Genomic DNA, 19,353 nt, shown 5'->3' on the forward strand with positions numbered 1-19,353 from the left:
TTTCTCCCACCCGTAAGCAGTCCCAGCTCTCATACGTAGCTCGTTGCATGGTCCTTGCGGGGCGGATGACGTCATGCGGGGAAGGGGGAACGCCAGGCTGGAGACCGAGAGGCTAGGGACTGAGAGGCTAAGGACCGAGAGGCTAGGGACCATGAGAGAGATGATGCGATGCGTAGCGAGGAGAGAGAGAGATGACGTGAGGCGCAGCGAGGAGAGAGAGATGACGCGAGGCGCAGCGAGGAGAGATAGAGAGAGAGAGAGATAGCGTGAGACGCAGCGAGGAGAGAGATAGCGTGAGGCGCACGCGAGAGAGAATTTATTTTTTAATAATATTTTAATATATAATTATTTTATAATAATATTAATATAATAATTCTTTTATAATAATATTCTTAATATATATGGAAAGAGGAATTATTCTAAAATAAACTATATATTTTTTTAATATTTAAAATAATTTTTATTCTTAAAATGAGTATGCGTAATATTTATAATTTTGTGTGTGTGTGTGTGTGTGTGTGTATGAATGTGAATTTAAAATTTAAAATATAAGAATATAATAATATAATATGAATATAAAGATAAGAATATAAACACTAAGAATATAAAGATAAGAATATAAACACTAAGAATATAAAGATAAGAATATAAATATAAGAATATAAAGATAAGAATATAAATATTATAATATATAAAAATTTTTAATGCGTCGGCGGCAAGCGGAGGAGCAGCGGCTGGGCAGTGGTGGCGGCAACGGTGGTGAGGTGGTCGGGCGGCTGTGCCGACGATGGTGGGGGTGGCAAGACGACGGCCGTGGGACTACTGCGAGGGGTCCCTTCTGTGACAGAAAAAAAAAAAATTTTTATTAATTATTTTAACAATTTTTAAATTAAAAAGAAATACTTACAACACATCTCTTGCTTGAGGTTTTTGCACATCAAGTTCGCGATTTCTTAAATAATGCACAATCGAAGTCACTGGAATGTTCTTCAATCTTTCCTGAGACGCCATCTTCACTTTCAGAATTCTCACTTTAAGTGTCCCAGCACAATCTCCCAAAGTTTATTGTGTGCAAATAGGGCACATATTGCATGGAATTATTATATACAATGGATTTCTACAATTGCAGCACGATCGACTCTCCACTGCGTCGTGTAATTGAATCACATGCTTCCGAACAGCATACATGTGTCCGAAGTCTTGAATAGAGATCATACATGTAGTACATAGAGCTTGATCAGTACCCGTCGAATAATAAAAGTATATTGTACAAACTTTTGTACGTCCGTTTAGCGCAAGGATTTGTGAATTGTCCACTACCTTGTCGTGAATATCCGTAAGGTCCTCACTGCAATTACTAATATAATTACTGTCATCCGACAGCGCGTGATCTTCGTCAGACGACTCGTCTAATATCGCTTCGAAATTATTATCATTTTCCATTTTTTTTTTTTTCTCACTATTATGCTACTAACACTTCGCACAGGACACTTAGCTCTTTACTATATGAATACTGAATACTTTGTGATGAACATCGTGGATACAGACCCGCTCTCCATAAGTTTCAACCCCCATCCCTCTCAAAATTATCGCAAAGGAATATCATAGTAATAAAATCGAGCGCTATCTGTTTACGACCGATTTTCTGCGAGGGTACAAAGCAGCCGAACGTTGGCGCCGATACGTTGCATTCTTCCTTAAAAATATTAAGAAAAAATGTTTCGCTCTCGTTTATGGAGGATTTTCCGCGAGGGTACAAAGCTGCCGAACGTCAACGCTTTTGCACCTAATCACGTTTCAACATGTTCGTCGCAGCGTTGGCTCTAAAATCTTCATTTCTTTCCTAATGATAAAATGTCCATAAAATGAAAAACATAGTTTTATGGATTCTAGAACGCTCGGTTGACAAGTTCGAGCAGCCGGACATCGGCGCTTCCGTAATAAAATTATACTAGCGAGGGTACAAAATTGTCGATCGTCGGCGCTTGTTCTATACCTTTTTGGGAAAATGTCTACGATCCCTCATAAAAAAAAAAAAAAGTCGTAAAGATATCCATCTACAAATATTGCACTCAGAAAACTCCCCCTCCTTTGTCGAAACATCCCCTCCACCCGCGTGACGTCAGCCCCCGCACCATCGAGATACCCCCGCCCCGCGTGACGTCATACCGCTCGCCCCGGAGAACCCCCCGCGCCCCGCACTCCCCTCGGAGGACCTGAGTTAGAATTGGCATAGTATACCTACTGTTTCGCTTTCGTTTACGACCGATTTTCTGCGAGGGTACAAAACAGCCGAACGTTGGCGCCGATACATTGCATTCTTCCTTAAAAAATATTAAGAAAAATGTTTCGCTCTCGTTTTTATGGGAGATTTTCCGCGAGGGTACAAAGCTGCCGAACGTCAACGCAAATAGGTAGAGGCCTATTAAATCACGTTTGACATGTTCGTCGCAGCGTCGGCTTAAAATCTTCATTCCTTTCTTAATGATAAAATGTCCATAAAATGAAAAACATAGTTTTAATGAACTCTAGAACGCTCCGTTGACGAGCAGCCGGACATCGGCGCTTCCGTAATAAAATTATATTAACGAGAGTACAAAATTGTTAATCATCGGCGCTTGTTCTATACCTTTTTGGGGAAAATGTCTAAGAACCCTCATAATAAAAAAGTCGTAAAGATACCATCTACAAATATTGCACTCAGAAAACTCCCCCTCCTTTGTCGAAACATCCCCCTCCACCCGCGTCACCGAGATACCCCCGCCCCGCGTGACGTCATACCCCTCGCCCCGGAGAACCCCCCGCGCCCCGCACCCCCCCTCAGAGGACCTGAGTTAGAACTCTCATAGTATTACTACTAACGAAGAAGAAACGTGTGTGAAAAGTGTGATTTTTAAGTCATATACTCGTAAATAGAATTAATTTAATGAAAAATTAGAGGGAAAAAAAGGAGAAAAGAACATAAAAAAAACACACTAACATCCACTCACATAACGTCGTGTCTCGAGTCGACCCGCTTCTCCTCGGGTAGGGGTTTGCAGTATCGCTCAAGCTGCTCGTAGCTGCACGAATGGTAGCAGCATTCCTCGACGAGACCTGGATCGCCTTTCGGCTCGTCCTCGCCGCTGTACGAAAACGGTTCATTGTAACCGCGTTCCCGACACACCAGATACAGAGCATCGCTCAGACTTCGGGAGCACAGTTTCTGCATCCGAATATGCGACTTTCTCAAGGTGACTTGGCTGTTGGCGACGCTCAGGACGCTCAGGAGAATCAACGCGAATAAGAGCATCGATCTCGTTTTGCATGTCATCGCATGATCGCCGCCTGTCATCTTAACGTTTCCTTCTTGACTTCGGAGAATCACGATCGAGGTTGTAAAAAAAAGGAAAAAAAAACGTATAACGTAGAAGTTTCTCTAAAAGCTCCAGGAGTCCTGATACTTGAAGATCGCAGGCACATTCGCCAATTCGGATCGTGTCTAAGTTTATTATTTATTAATTCTATCCAGTCGCGTGGACGGACCGGAAAGCCTCTTCTCGAGCTTGCCTTCAGTCTCAATGTGCAGTCTAACGTGTTTGGAAGTCTTTGCTCCGAGTTCGCTCTTCTTGAAGAAGAAACGACTTCTTTCGTTGTACGATTCTCTCTCGTTTTTCTGCCTTTTTTCTGCGTTTCTCTGCGACCCTCGCACTGGCGGGAGATCTAATGGCGTGGACGATGCTGCGAGACCTCGAAGTCCTGAAGAGACTTCCGTTGATACCGAGTTCGTCGGTGCCACTGGTACCGGGCTGCCTCGCTACGCGGTTCTTGTTCCAGATTTCAGGGACCAGAGGGAGAGAGGTACGATAAGGAAGGAGAAGTAGTGGAAGAGGTAGGAGATGAAAGAGGGGGAGGAGAAGGAGGTGGAGGAATAGACTGCTCGGTGGTAGACAGATTCTTACCGGTCATGGGGGCCAGCGACACAGGAGAAGGAGGGAACGGAGGGTCGTTAGCGCGGTCCAGACGCGCGCGTCCGATGGCACCAATTCGCTTTTTCATGCCTACTACGGGGGGAAACCCACATCCCTCGCCGAAAGAAATGGGATGCCGGGATAGTGGACAGACGGCGATGTGAAAGACGCGACGGCGGGAGAGATTTGCTCTCTCATTTTTGGGAATAATATCGCCGCGTACTTGGAGCAGTCGCGCGACCCCCTTCAAGGATTCCCCGAAGGTATAATATATTCTTTTGTGCCGGTGCGCGGCGGGTCCAACTGTCTGGCTCGCGAGGAGAAACAAGACCTGTTCTCAATTTCTGCAATATATATATATATATTCATTTGTCACTCATACTGTACTTCATCCGTCGTCTTTTCGTATCCCGACGAGGGGTGAACAAAGAGCGATCCTTTTTTTTTTTATTAAGGATGTTAAATACTGTCTCGTCGGACACTCTCCGTGAAGTCTTGATCTCATCGTCTCTCAAAATCGAGCGCCAGACAGTTACATTATACCGCAATATTATGCTATTGTACCTCGTTAATCCTCTATAGTATCATGTCTGATGTAGCAGTAAATTTCGAAGAAACTTGAATTTAAACAATGGCATATTACATTACGAATTATTTTCATCCATTAAAATATACTCATAGCTTCTTTTATATAGTATATAATTATATTTAATGAAAATAAATTATATATATATAGTAATTGTGTAACGTCAAAATTGATAAAATATGTAATATAAATATAATAAAATAAAATAAAAAATGTTTTTCTCTTATAAAATTGACCTTATTAATCAATAGTATTTGTTTCTCGCTGAAAAAAAAGATATGCATCAAATCGCGCTTGAATGCATATATGAATGAAAATAAAGATCGCGTTTCACGAACAATTGGAAGAACTCTGCATTGTTATCCAGTATTGTTTAACTGCTATTGATCACGTGTGCGACACAAGTCGTTTTAAAGGAAAGTGGAATAGTTGTTATTATTGTTCAATATCAGTATATTTAAAAAAAACAAATGTTACATTATCTCTGAATGACTTATCGAAGATCGACGGGGGAGCCCACCGGATGATCGGACCGGTATCGATTCAAAAACACGGAAGGATCATGTCAAGTGATCTCTGGTTCCGATCGGCGAAGACTAAGTAAGTGTGGTCCATCATCGGCGGTTTTAATTGATCGCCGCTCGTCTATTTTGTCTCAGCTCGATATATCGGTCGCATTTTTCTACAGATAGGGAGGTCGCGAGAAGCGAGAGGCGAGAAGCGACCCTCGTTTCTTTCCACCGATCTTAGCAATTTTGATATCTTTCGACCAGAGAAAATATGAATATCTCCCGCCCGATATCTTTCTTTTATTTATAGATTCAACTGTCACGGATTTTATTTCGCTATTTTCGCGGAATTCTGCGTAAGAGTAAGAATATCAGCTACACACACATACATATATATATATTATATAATTAAATTTATAATAAAATTTATGTAGTGTATTATATATAAAACATAATATATATATAATATATAAAAATTATATATTATCTATATAATTATATTATAAAAATACATATGTGTCAATTTGCTAGATGTAATATAACATAAGGGAAGAAAATGGTATTTACATACATGTTGTACAGGATGTCGCATCTTTTACCTACAAATTCTTGAAACGATGCGACATGAATTTTTTTTCTCGACATAAATGTCAAGGGGACACACACCAACGACTAAAACGACAGCATCGGTAAGACTTTGATGGATTAACTTTGACAAGGAGTCAACCGCGCTTAGGTACTTAAATGATGGAATTCGTCGTCATTATCGTTGGAACGACTTCTAGGTGACGAAGAAGGTGGTCTGTTCGGTCTATTCATAGACATAATTGTGCAAGTGTCTACCCGTCTGTGGAACCTCAAGAACTGGAGAGATCGTTTTACGTTTGTGTCACGTATTTATAAAACAACAATCTCTCTCTTCCCCTCGGCTTTTTGCATTGCACGCAAGGTGCCGATAGTCGCTGACAAGTCGCAATCTCGCGGCTCGAATTTCTTTCCGGATCGCACGTTCTTCGCGTGACAGCGAAGGATGTGATCAAGCGGGTCCGCCAAGGACACACGCGCGCCACGTGCTGCTGCAACTACGTGGCGATGCACTCGTGCGAGTACACACACGTGTGATTCCTAAGTGCGCGCCGGTGTTGTAATAGCGGCCACTTACCGGCCTATTGAGCCTAAGTGAACCGCCTGTGCAAAGGAGAGGAGGTGCGTCCACTTTAGAAAACTTGTGGAAAACTAGGCTCAAGTGGTCGCACACGTGGATCGTTAGCTGTCAGACTATCCCGGCCACGCGCAGGCAGGCGCGAGTTTCGCGAACGAATTCGCGGACGAGATGACTCGAAAAAGGAATTGTTTCTAGAAATATATTTAGCAATGAGGATTATTAATTTTACACGTCACGTAAATTGAAAAATTTTTTTCTCGGAAAATTATATTCTTAATGGAGGATTAATTTCTCCAATATAAGAATTTTAAGCCACAGCAAATGCTGTATACCCAGACAGCACCAACACTGTCCAAAATTGGAGCATAAGACATCTTTAAGAAATCTTATGCTATGATATCCAAAAGACATCTTAAAAATATCTTAAATATGTTTTATGCGCCGATTTTTGGTGCTATTTGGTAGCTAATAGATAGCTGCAATAAATTAATTATAATATCACGCATTTTCAAAGGTTACATTTGTTGAAAATATTTTATGATTCTATCTCTACGATTCCAAAGATTCAATTTATGATTCAGAGACATATATAATATATATATAAAATATTATTTTCCGTTTTTGCAAACAATCGTACATTTGACAAGAATGCTGTTAAAAACAAGCAATAAAACGCGATAAGCAGACAAACTTCACGTGAAGTAATATTTATAACCCATATATAATAATCCATATATACAATATATAAAACTTACATCAAATCATTAGTAAAGAAATATAGTATTTGACAAAAGCATGTTATAGAAACTTTATTATCGGCTCACATAGATAAAACAATTGTTTTCTTCGCTAGTTATCTCATCGTTACCCCCTTCTGATTTCTGTATCTAAATTCTGTTTATCAGTAGTAATACTATGAGAGTTCTAGATCAGGTCCTCTGAGGGGGGTGCGGGGCGCGGGGGATTCTCCTTGGCGAGGGGTATGACGTCACGCGGGGTGGGGGTATCTCGTAGGCGCGGGGGCTGACGTCACGCGGGTGGAGGGGGATGTTTCGACAAAGGAGGGGGAGTTTTCTGAGTGCAATATTTGTAGATGGTATCTTTACGACTTTTTTATGAGGGGTCTTAGACATTTTCCCCAAAAAGGTATAGAACAAGCGCCGATGATTGACAATTTTGTACCCTCGTTAATATAATTTTATTACGGAAGCGCCGATGTCCGGCTGCTCGAACTTGTCAACGGAGCGTTCTAGAGTTCATTAAAACTATGTTTTTCATTTTATGGACATTTTATCATTAGGAAAGGAATGAAGATTTTAGGGCCGACGCTGCGACGAACATGTCAAACGTGATTTAATAGGCCTCTACCTATTTGCGTTGACGTTCGGCAGCTTTGTACCCTCGCGGAAAATCTCCCATAAAAACGAGAGCGAAACATTTTTTCTTAATATTTTTAAGGAAGAATGCAACGTATCGGCGCCAACGTTCGGCTGCTTTGTACCCTCGCAGAAAATCGGTCGTAAACGAGAGCGAAACATCTTCCTAAATATCTTTTTAAGGAAGAATTGCGATAATTTTGAGAGGGATGGGGGTTGAAACTTATGGAGAGTGGGTCCGTTTCCGCGTCAAAAAGTCTTCAGTATTCATATAGTAAAGAGCTAAGTGTCCTGTGTGAATTGCTAGTGAGAAGAAATGAATATAGAAGATGTAATTATCATCGAAGATAGTGATGAAGATGTGATTGCCATCGAAAATGGAGAAGAGGCCTTTGAGAATAATGAGGCCATTGAGGAAGATGAAGACATGTATATAGATGTCGAAGAAGTGGACAATGAAGAAGTTATGAACATAGAAGAAGAATCATCCGATGATGATGATGATGATAATATAAGAATTTTAGAAGACTCCGATTACGATAGTGAGTGTAGTGCGAGCCTTACTGAACAAAAACAAGTGCGAGTTCTAAAACGAGCTGATATCCACGATATTGACGAACTACAAAAAATGTGTTGCATTTCTTTTTATTATGAATTTAATAACGACAAATTTTGCACAGCATGTTTTTTGCGAGTCAATGACTTATTTTCACGTGTTCGTGCTGTGCGGAAACACGATACTGAAAGATACATTTTACTTTTGGGAGATAGATGCTGCGAATGTCGATTATCAGTGTCTCAAATAGTATCGTGCAGTCTATGCCCTATTTGCACACAATAAACTGTTTAAAAAAATTAAAACACTTAAAGTGAGAACTCTGAAAGTGAAGATGGCGTCTCAGGAAAGATTGAAAAACATTCCAGTGACTTCGATGGTGCATTATTTAAGAAATCGCGAACTTGATGTGCAAAAACCTCAAGCAAGAGATGTGACCCATTTTCTACAATCTCATGAAAGGCAATTATTGGGAACTACCGTATGTCACTGCGTCACATCATCTAAACACAACCGAATCGCGTGTTTTCAGCGTCGATATCAAAAGGTATTGCATTTTTTAAGTGGAAAACCGAAAGTTAGTAGGAACCCAATGAATATGACATTGCCACCATGGCCATTATTACTATTACCATCCAACTCAGATGTGTTGCCATCCGAATCGGAGGAGTCGCCAGAACATAATATTCTGAACTCAGACTTAGAAATCGATGAGTCGGATGTGAGGGACGAAGATTGAGAGTGTGTTGTAAGTATTTCTTTTTAATTTAAAAATTGTTAAAATAATTAATAAAAATTTTTTTCTGTCACAGAAGAGACCCCTCGCAGTAGTCCCACAGCCGTCGTCTTGCCACCCCCACCATCGTCGGCACAGCCGCCCGACCATCTCACCACCGTTGCCGCCACCACTGCCCAGCCGCTGCTCCTCCGCTTGCCGCCGACGCATTAAAAATTTTTTATATATTATAATATTTATATTCTTATCTTTATATTCTTATCTTTATATTCTTATCTTTATATTCTTATCTTTATATTCTTAGTGTTTATATTCTTATCTTTATATTCATATCTTTATATTCTTAGTGTTTATATTCTTATCTTTATATTCATATTATATTATTATATTCTTATATATTCTTATATTTTAAATTTTAAATTCACATTCATACGCACACACACACACACACACACACACACACACACACACACACACACACACACACACACACACACACACACACACACACACACACACACACACACACACACACACACAAAATTATAAATATTACGCATACTCATTTTAAGAATAAAAATTATTTTAAATATTAAAAAATATATAGTTTATTTTAGAATAATTCCTCTTTCCATCTATATTAAGAATATTATAAAATAATTATATATTAATATTATTAAAATATTATTAAAAATTCTCTCTCACGTTCACCTCGCGCTCTCTCTTTCTCTCCTAAGCGCTATCTCTAGCAGTCCCTAACCTCGCGTCATCTCTCTCTCTCCTCGTCGCAACATCTCTCTCTCCTTCACGTTCGCTTCACACCCTCTCTTTCTCTCGCGTTCACCTCGCGCTCTCTCTTTCTCTCCTAAGCGCTATCTCTAGCAGTCCCTAACCTCGCGTCATCTCTCTCTCTCCTCGCCGCAACATCTCTCTCCTTCACGTTCGCCTCACACCCTCTCTTTCTCTCGCGTTCACCTCGCGCTCTCTCTTTCTCTCCTAAGCGCTACCTCTCTCGCAGTCCCTAGCCTCTCGGTCCCTAGCCTCGCGATCCCTAGCCTCTCAGTCCCTAGTCTCGCGATCCCTAGCCTCTCAGTCTCTAGCGTCACGTTCCCCCTTCCCCGCATGACGTTATCCCCCACAAAGACCGTGCAACGAGCTACGTATGAGAGCTGGGACTGGTTACGGGTGGGAGAAAGATGGAGAATGGAAATGCATGCAAAAAAATTACATCATAATTTAGACTTAAAAACTCTTTATTCTTCTTTTAAATATTTTTTTTTCTTATATATTATGGACTAAAAACTAAAGCTGCCAGCTCGCAATCGATGAGCTGATGCTTGTTGAAGGCGTCGCTAGCGCGTATTACATTTGATACTTCTTTAGGATTCGTTACATTGGACGCGATATTTGAAAATTGCGTAAACTTGATATCGACTGTATTGGTAATTTTAACCAATCGGTCAAAAGTTACATCAATGCAAGGATCGAGATCGAACATACGGTGTAACGTCGATTCGATCATCATCATGCATACATTTGAAGATTCAAGACTTATTAACTTGGCGTCGTTAATCGTACGAACTCGCACTGTTAACGGTCCAACGCTTATAAAACTGTAGGCATCTTTAAAATCGTTTCGAAGCAGATTCTGAATATTGTGACGTTGCTCGTAGAGTCCTTTCCACGCTTCGAGAGATAGTATCAGTTCCTTTCCTCGATGATCTCCTATGGCGATTTCCACGTAACTCGGTGGATCCACTTTGATACCAATTTCGAGGAATTTAAATTCCGTAGCTGTCAATGCGTATCGTCTGCCTAGTATACGAACCGCACGACGCTCCAATGAAATGCTGTAAAAATGAAATTAGTTTGAAAATAATACAATTTGTAAAAAAAAAATATAAAGATAGAAAGAAGTTAAACTTACTCATCACATTTATTCTCAAACGATGGAGTGTCATCACGACTCGGGACGTAATTATTCACAGGTCTGCCGGAGCCACTGCTTCTTTTAGCGTAGTACATATTTCCAGATTTTAAAAGTGAACCACCAGTATGAACGGTTAACGCTACACTGATCGTATAAAATTAAGAATATACGTGACGCTTATTTTTAAAAGTAGTGGGGTAAATGTGGTGGGAGATTCTAGAATACTATTGGCGCTATGAAATTTAGGAGAAGGGGAAACGGCACTCGGATAAAAAGAATTCTTAGAAACGATTCGTGAGGAAAGGATTGGGGAAGGGGAATAAGAGATAAAACACATTAATGTTTAAATATTTTATTTTTCCAAATCTTGCAATTCTTTCTGGCGTTGCGACCACCAGTTAAATATTTTGAATACATTTTGTAATGCGCAATTCTTAACATGTTTTCCACATCGCATAGTGTTTTTAACATCTAGATTATTTAGAGACTCAATATCGTCGTAATCAGCATCCAAGGTCTCAATAATGAAACCGTTTCCCGCATCATCCAATATATCGGCTAACCATTCTCGCTTTTCAAGTCCTTTTACATATACGAGAATGGATTCTTCTTCTTCTTCATGTGGTCCACCAATGATAGCTGTTGTAATCAAACGCTGAGCCATGCTGTATGGAACGTTTCCATCTTCCCATTGCAATCCATGATGATTTCGAGTCAACCATGAGGCTTGGTGTCTCTCCGATTTTATGAGTACACTCCATGGTACAGGACATGCGAAAAAATAATGTGACAAAATAAATCCTCTTCTCAGGATTGCCGCTTCCTTTACAATGAATTGTTTATTGAGGATAAACCCCTGTAGATCCACAAACGTTGGTACGGACATGACGAGATCTCTCTCTTCGATGTATCAATTAAAAAGAAGAATGGCAACTATCTCATAATACTTTGATTTATATTCTGCTATGCTTCCCCCTCTCTCTAAATTGTTGGTGTGTTTAGGTGATTTTGCGCACAACGTTGGTCAACGGGTTGTACTGGATCACGCGATCATGTATGATGAGACAGTACGCAGTGGTATTCATCGGCACATTCTCCTTACACTCGAATTCCAATCTCACATCCACGGTTGCGCTCTTGACCGATTCGTTTTGTCGAGAACAATCGATGATCACGAACGGACCGTTACGTAGAAACATTGAGACGGTGAGACTCGGCTCGAGATACTCGTATCCATAATAGTTCTTGCAGAAACGCGCATACGTATCGTACAGAATCGACCATCTGTTTTTATCGAAATCCAGATTCATATCGTCATACGGATAACATTCCGAGTTCAGATAGAGTTTCACATTGGTCATCTTGCAATCGTCGAATCGACTCATATCCTCAGACATGATGTTTTTCCGACCTGTCTGCAGAGCGAAGATAACATATCGTGGCTTCTCCAGCTGAGTCGCTGTCTTAATGGCCCATGAATGCTTGGTTGTACGCTGCAATAGCGGATACTCATACAGATCCCACGAGCGAAAACCCATGCTGAGGTAATGTCCGCTTTCCAGAGCGCGCAGCATCGACAGCTTCTTAATCTCGCTCAACGACACATGCGGCATTCGCCATTGTATCTTGAATATGTTGATCACAGGCTCCAGCGTCGAATCTCCAATCAGACAATTGTTGTCGTTGCGCGATCGTATTAAGATTAACTCATGACGAGCGTTCATCACCACTCGTCTGTAATCCTCGCAAAATCCCAATAACATGTAGAGCGGTACGCAAAAATTGAAGTTTCCATTCGCAGTAGTCGGATCAGTCCAGCCGGCGTTTCTCATAATCACGCTTCTATCGGATGATATCGTTACATAGTTTTTGAGCAAACTTGTTATTCCCACGTTTCTATTGCGATCAATCTCCACGCCATCGAGTTCGTATCGAATCTCATCGAACATGAATGCGACACAATTATTTCCCAGTATCACAGCAGATCCTTCGGCTGGTTTATTTATCTTTAGTTCTCCCTCGATGTATAGGAAACTTTCATACGGCAACGTATACAGATCCTGTTGTTGTATGGGTATTCTTATCTCATCACTGTGTCCGAATGTTGTGTTAGCGAACGGGTTGTACGTGTGAGTCTCGATCTTGACGATGCGATCGTCGAAGATTGGCTCGTCTCCAATGTTGAGGATGTCGGTCATTGTTCAGATGTTTCGCACCGCGAATCCCAAAGATTGTAAAAACGCAACGTTTGATGCGTTCAGTTTCTTTTTCTTACTGCAACCGGATGATTGGATATTAGTGAATGTCGACGTTGTTGTTGTCGCTGGCTCCGTAAAGATTGTGTTATCTCTCGTATCTTTCGATCCGTTCAACACGAGCATCTCATACGCCGCACACGTACGTTATCGCTGTCGTCGTCGTACGTGCAATCTAATGGTGATCTCTTCTCCTCGAAAATCGAGCAATCGTCTGTCCTGGTCGACAACGCGTAACGTTAAATCCGTAATGCTCCGCACGATGATCGGCAGGTAAATGATGTGCGCCGGTGTTTCCGATATCTTATATCCTGGTGGTACCCTCGGTGAAAATTCATGTATCGTATGAACGAGTTTGCCGTTGCTGTACGCGCCCGCGGTCACATTACATTCTACGCGGATAATGTTCACGTTGATAATATTAATCGGCATGTCCGACTTATACCATTTTCGCGGCTGCAGTATACGGTTCGAGAATCCCAGCAGCGATCCAATGTTGTTAGGCTTGCTAAAATTCATTCTGTAGGCGCATTTGATCTCGCTCCTCATCGTATTATAATTAGCGCGGAGCACTATCGGATATTCTCCATCTTCAAAGTCACCGTCGTCATTCGTCCGAATATGCGTGGTGTCAGCGTGTTTTTTATCATCATCATGAACAGCGTGTCGCGCACGTTTTCGTAAAATTGCATGTTTCAAAAACTCATGTATCGCTTGCAGCTCGTACGATCCCTCGGGAATCGTAATTTCCGCGTCATCTTTGCCAAAGTAAAATTTATTATTCGAGGAATTCACGTTCGATATCGTGTGATAAGTCTCAAAATCCGCTAGACCTAGCTCGTATTCATCGTCGCTCAAATCTACAGCGGGAAAGTAGTTTGCCGCGAGAACACTACTCTTCCCGGTCAGTGTGAATGTCATAGACATATCGACAAAACTGTTTAACGAATACTGAGTTAAATAGCGCAATGTCAGTCTTTAAATTCACATGCATCGACCGCTCGGAGAAACTGTAAGCACAATTGTCCACAGATGCTTTGATTGTAAGTTTGAACAGGTGTGTAATTGTATTGTATCTTTGTCACATTTAAATATCGCACCAATTCATTCGGCGGTCGAAGATTGCCGAAACTGTCAAAATATATAGCGCGATCCCCCCTCTTTGCATACGCTACCCAATGAGTACCCAATCCTTTAGCGTTATCCAAATTTACGATGCCGCTCTCGTTTCGATATATACCACCGATCGGTAATGAATCACGCATGAAAACACCTCTAAAATACGGAATGTGCATACGTTTTGCCAGTTGTAGCAATTGTATGTTGGTAGTTACGCCCTGTGGCATTTTTAGCGTCTCTTTGACGTTTTTTTTTCCCCCTTTTTTCTCGTTGAAACTCCTCGTCCGCGTTTGTATGGAGCGAGATACAATCCGTGACCTTCCATGGCGCGATTGTGACGTAGCATCTCTTGCAACTGACGTTGTGCGGCTTTTCCGTCGTTCACCATCTTTGCTACACCAGCCGCTCCACCGACCAGAGATCCGAGCGCGCCCAACATTGGTAGAATCGGCAATACACCCCCACGTTTCGCTACCGGAAGTATTCGCTTCTTCGCCATCTTTTTCTTCGTCTTCGTCTTTGTCGTCTTCAGGCCCATACCGAACTTCGTCTTGGCTTTCATCGCTGCCCAGACAGCTGTGGCGGCGGCTCTCTCACCGAGAGTCGAATCTCTCGCAACGATGCGAGTTTGCGCTTCCTTGGCGAGTATCCTATCTGCCGCGTGTCTCTCGATGAGATCGCTGCTTCGAGAGTACGCTATATCGTGTTCACGGCACGCTGCGTCCAATGGGTTGATACCTCGATCGCTTCTGGCTAATCGCTTTTGTAGTCGCGTGCCCGGACCGCAAAACTGATAGCCGGGGATATGGAATTCGATCGGAAGTGCGTTTATCGCGAGATTTAATAGGCCTCTACCTATTTTCGTTGACATTCGCTGCAATCCTTTATCATCGGCGCTGGACCGTCGATGTGCGTCTGCTGCCACGGTCGATTGTAATGTTCGAAACAGCGGCGATAAGTTTGAACCTCCAAATCCGCCTTTATATGTTCCGGAAGCTTGTCCCACACGCAGTGGACGTAATTGCCACACATTCGCAATAAAACTGTTTTCGACACAAATTGTAGCTGTTCGGCGCTCAAATTACAAATATCGTAAGGACTTGATAGCAAGACAAACATTTTTTCGTTACTGAGCGATTCGTGGTTCCGCGCAGCTATAAATAGGCAAGCGTTCGATTCAATCGGGGAGTGGGAAAATGAGATTCGTGCGACAACCTTTCGCGATACGCGTGACGAATTACGACGCCAGATTACGATCGATGGGGGACAACGCGGAGATGCGTAGACACGGTACGATACTGCCGACTACTATACGCGCGATCGTTTGCGGCCCCTCGAATTGCGGTAAAACTAACGTGTTGATTAGTTTGATAGAAAGCCCGCACGGCGTCCGCTTTGAAAACGTGTACGTGTACTCAAAGTCACTGCAACAGCCAAAATATCAGTATCTGGAGAATTTGTTGACATCGATCGATGAAATCGGCTATTTTACATTCTCCAATAACAGTGACGTCATTCCATCGAGCGAAGCATGTCCAAACTCGATTTTCGTTTTCGATGACGTGGCGTGTGACAAACAAAATACGATAAGAGAATACTTTTCAATGGGACGCCACTCGAACGTCGACTGCTTCTATCTCTGTCAGACATACGCAAGAATACCGAAACATCTTATACGCGACAACGCAAACCTGCTAATCTTGTTTAAACAGGACGGTACCAACTTGAAACATGTGTACAATGATCACGTGAATACTGACATGTCATACGAGGATTTCAGTGAATTATGTCGTACTTGTTGGCAGCAAATGTATGGATTTCTAGTGATAGATAAGGATAGCTCGCTTACGAACGGCCGATACAGAAACGGATTTAACGTGTTCGCGATACCGCAAAACAATTAGTCGTTGCCGATGTTCTGTCGAGAGAGGTGAAACACGAGCGTTCGACACTCTACCGACATGGCTGAGAACGATAATATTCGCGAGCGTGAAAAGATAGCGAAGGAGATTGCGAAAACTAGTGAATCAATCCGCAAGAAACATCGCGCTTTGAAGACCGGTAAGATCGATGACGATATCGCGGTCAAGACCCATTTTAGACCTATTATTGAGCCGCTACAAAAGATTGTCGACAACTCGATCGCGGTGAAAAACGAGCCGGAAAGTACCGCAAAGATTAAAATCTTACCCATCAAGCGGTACAAGGAGGAGGAGGAAGAGGAGGAAGAGGAGAAGGATGATACGACACCGAAAAAGAGGAAACGGTCAAACCCGAATCGCTCATCGACACAGCGTACATCGAATGCTTTACTGGATGAACCGATGATAAGCTCTACACCGTTTGCGACAACGAGAATCGTACAGCCTATGATACCCGAAACACTCGCAAACGAAAATGTTTTCGAAACCTCGGGCAGCACGCTTGAAACATCGTTTGTTCGAAACACATTACAAACGCTGGAAGGTCAAGAAATGTTGCGAAAGCACTTGGGACCACTGGGACAAGAGTACATGAGCACTCTCCTCGGTGGTGACAAAGAAAGGAAAATCGATCACGTGTACGGTGTCTATTTCGACAAGGATGAAATGCGTCTCGGTAACAAACGATTCGACATTGACAAATATGACTCTATAATTATAGACGAAGTGAGGTACATTGGTACACCAGAATTATACGAATTGATCTTCAAGAGAATTCCCGATGATGACATTTACACGGAGGATGATATGCGTAAATACAAGAGTATATTATTGGCGACGAACGCGCATAAACGCAATTATGACACACAAGGCCAATTACGAAGCAACAGGGGATACAAGTACAAACATATAATCGCACCATTGATATCGATTGAAAAGAAAAAATCTGGAAAGGGAGTATTCATGCCTCACGCGATGGCACTAACCGACAATAAAATCGATTACATACACTGGGATGACCCCAACGAGCTAGTGGATCGGGTACGATTGCTGGACGCTTCGCGCCGAGCTGGCCACAACGCTCACGACAATGAGATCCTGTCGATCATCGAGGAACTTCGCGAAGCAGGCATTATTATAAATTGAATGGTGTCTCAACAAATCTAATCAGTCGATCAGCGTCACTCATCGGTGGAAAAAAAAAAAAAAAATGCCTATCAACAAATTTGGATTATTCGAACCAAGAAATGATGCAACCGGCACGAGCGGTTCTTGGGATAGATTGGTGAAAAGTTACGTGCACGAAAACGCTCTATGTCGTGTCGCTACAGACTATGACGCAAGGTCGCGGAAGATTCGTCGTGTAGCGCAACCTGAGGCTGACACCGATGCCGTCAACAAACTGTATGTGGAATCCTGCGTTAAAAGATTGATGAATCAACAGAAAGAATCAGATGAGAAGCTGACTTCGTTCGAGAAGGATGTGCGGGCAATACAGATTGTGATAAACGAACTTCAACGCGCGGCTAACGCTAACTCAGAAACGGCTATCTGAATGAGCAGCAGTGAACGGGTTAGGAGCGGCTATCGAACGGTTATCGAACATTTACGAAGGGTTATCGAACGGCTACGAACAATTATCGAACAGCTACGAAGGATTATCGAACTGCTATCTAACTACAATGAGTGGTAGTGAACGGCCTAGCAACAGCTGCGAACGAGGCTATGAACGGCCTAGCAACAGCGAACGAGGCTACCAACAACTCAAGCAGGGCTGCGAACGAGGCTACGAACAAGTCTTTAAAGGCTACATGCAAGGCTACAAACAACTCAAGCAGGGCTGCGAACGGGTCAGTAACGGCTGCGAACGGGTCAGGAAAGGCTACGAACGGGTTAGAAACGACTGTGAACAAGGCAGCGAACGAATCAAGAACGATTTTCGAATGGGTCAAGAACGGAAGTAAACAACACAAGAACGACTCAGGAACGGCTACGAACGGGTCAGGAACGGCTCAAGAACGGGTCAGGAACGGCTACGAACGGGTCAGGAACGGCTACGAACGGCTCAAGAACGGGTCAGAAACGGCTATTGAAGAACGACAAACGAAAATGAATCATAAAACGAGCGGCAAACGGCGATCGAGAAAAACCGACGAAGCGATGAAACAACATAGTTTGGAGAAACGGCAGTTGGTGAACGAACTGCACGCGCCGGCAAGGAAAAATTTTCCCCGAAGACACGTCATAGTGCGGGGATACGATGACCTGTGGCAAGCTGACATCGTCGAGATGCGTCCGTACTCTCGTTTCAACAGAGGTTACCACTACATACTCACCGTCATCGATGTGTTGAGCAAGTACGCGTGGGCCATACCACTCAAGAGTAAAGCTGGAAGCGAGACGGCTGACGCTATCGCCGAGATAATTCGAGATAGCAAGAGATGCCCGAGAAACATGCAAACCGATATGGGGAAAGAATTTTATAACGCCGACGTGCAACGGCTTATACGGAAACATAACATCAATCACTATTCTACATATTCGGTATTGAAGGCATCGGTTGTGGAGCGATTCAATCGCACGCTGAAGAACGACATGTGGAAGATGTTTACGTTGAACGGAACTTACAAGTGGATCGACGCGTTGGCGGAACTCGTATCGGATTACAACGCGCGCAAGCATCGAACGATCGGCATGCGACCCGTCGACGTCACCCCCGCGATCGCTGATAAACTTTTAAAAACGGTATATAGTAACATAAAGATTGCCGCTCCGGCAAAGTTCAAAGTAGGTGATCCGGTACGTGTTAGCAAGTACAAGAAACTTTTTGAGAAGGGTTACACACCAAATTGGACAACCGAAGTGTTTAAAATTGTTAAAGTGCAGCGTACTAATCCCGTAACCTATCTACTCGAGGACTATCGCAAAACATCTGTCGCTGGAGCGTTTTACGAGCACGAGTTGCATAGCGCGAATTATCCGGACGTATATCTCGTAGAGAAAGTACTGCGCAGGAGGGGTGACGAGGTTTACGTAAAATGGCTGGGATTTGACAATTCGCACAACTCTTGGATACATAAGGACAATGCAATTTAATTCATACAAATTATTTATTAATTACTCAAAAGTATTTATTAATTACTCAAAAATTAAAAAATATATAATGTGTACAACAAATAAAAGTATTTGAAATATTACAATATACATGAAATATGTGAAATACAAAATCTTTATTAATACAAAATCTTT

General features: G+C 42.4%; 1 protein-coding gene across 1 annotated transcript; it reads right to left on the reverse strand.

Moving 5' to 3' along the window:
- Positions 1–2,986: 2,986 nt before the first annotated feature.
- LOC145946888 (insulin-like growth factor 1) lies at positions 2,987–3,334 on the reverse strand. The gene has a single exon (XM_083056639.1). It carries the CDS (start codon positions 3,332–3,334, stop codon positions 2,987–2,989), a length of 348 nt encoding a protein of 115 aa, XP_082912765.1.
- Between the last annotated feature and the right edge of the window lie 16,019 nt (positions 3,335–19,353).

The sequence above is a fragment of the Prenolepis imparis genome, unplaced genomic scaffold, assembly GCF_030444845.1.
Source record: "Prenolepis imparis isolate NDT839.2.m4 unplaced genomic scaffold, iyPreImpa1.0 SCAF_26, whole genome shotgun sequence".
NCBI classification, from domain to species: Eukaryota; Metazoa; Arthropoda; class Insecta; order Hymenoptera; family Formicidae; genus Prenolepis; species Prenolepis imparis.

Excerpts from the sequence above, each read along its gene's own strand:
- LOC145946888 (XM_083056639.1), bottom strand. The coding sequence starts at position 3,334 with ATGACAGGCGGCGATCATGCGATGACATGCAAAACGAGATCGATGCTC.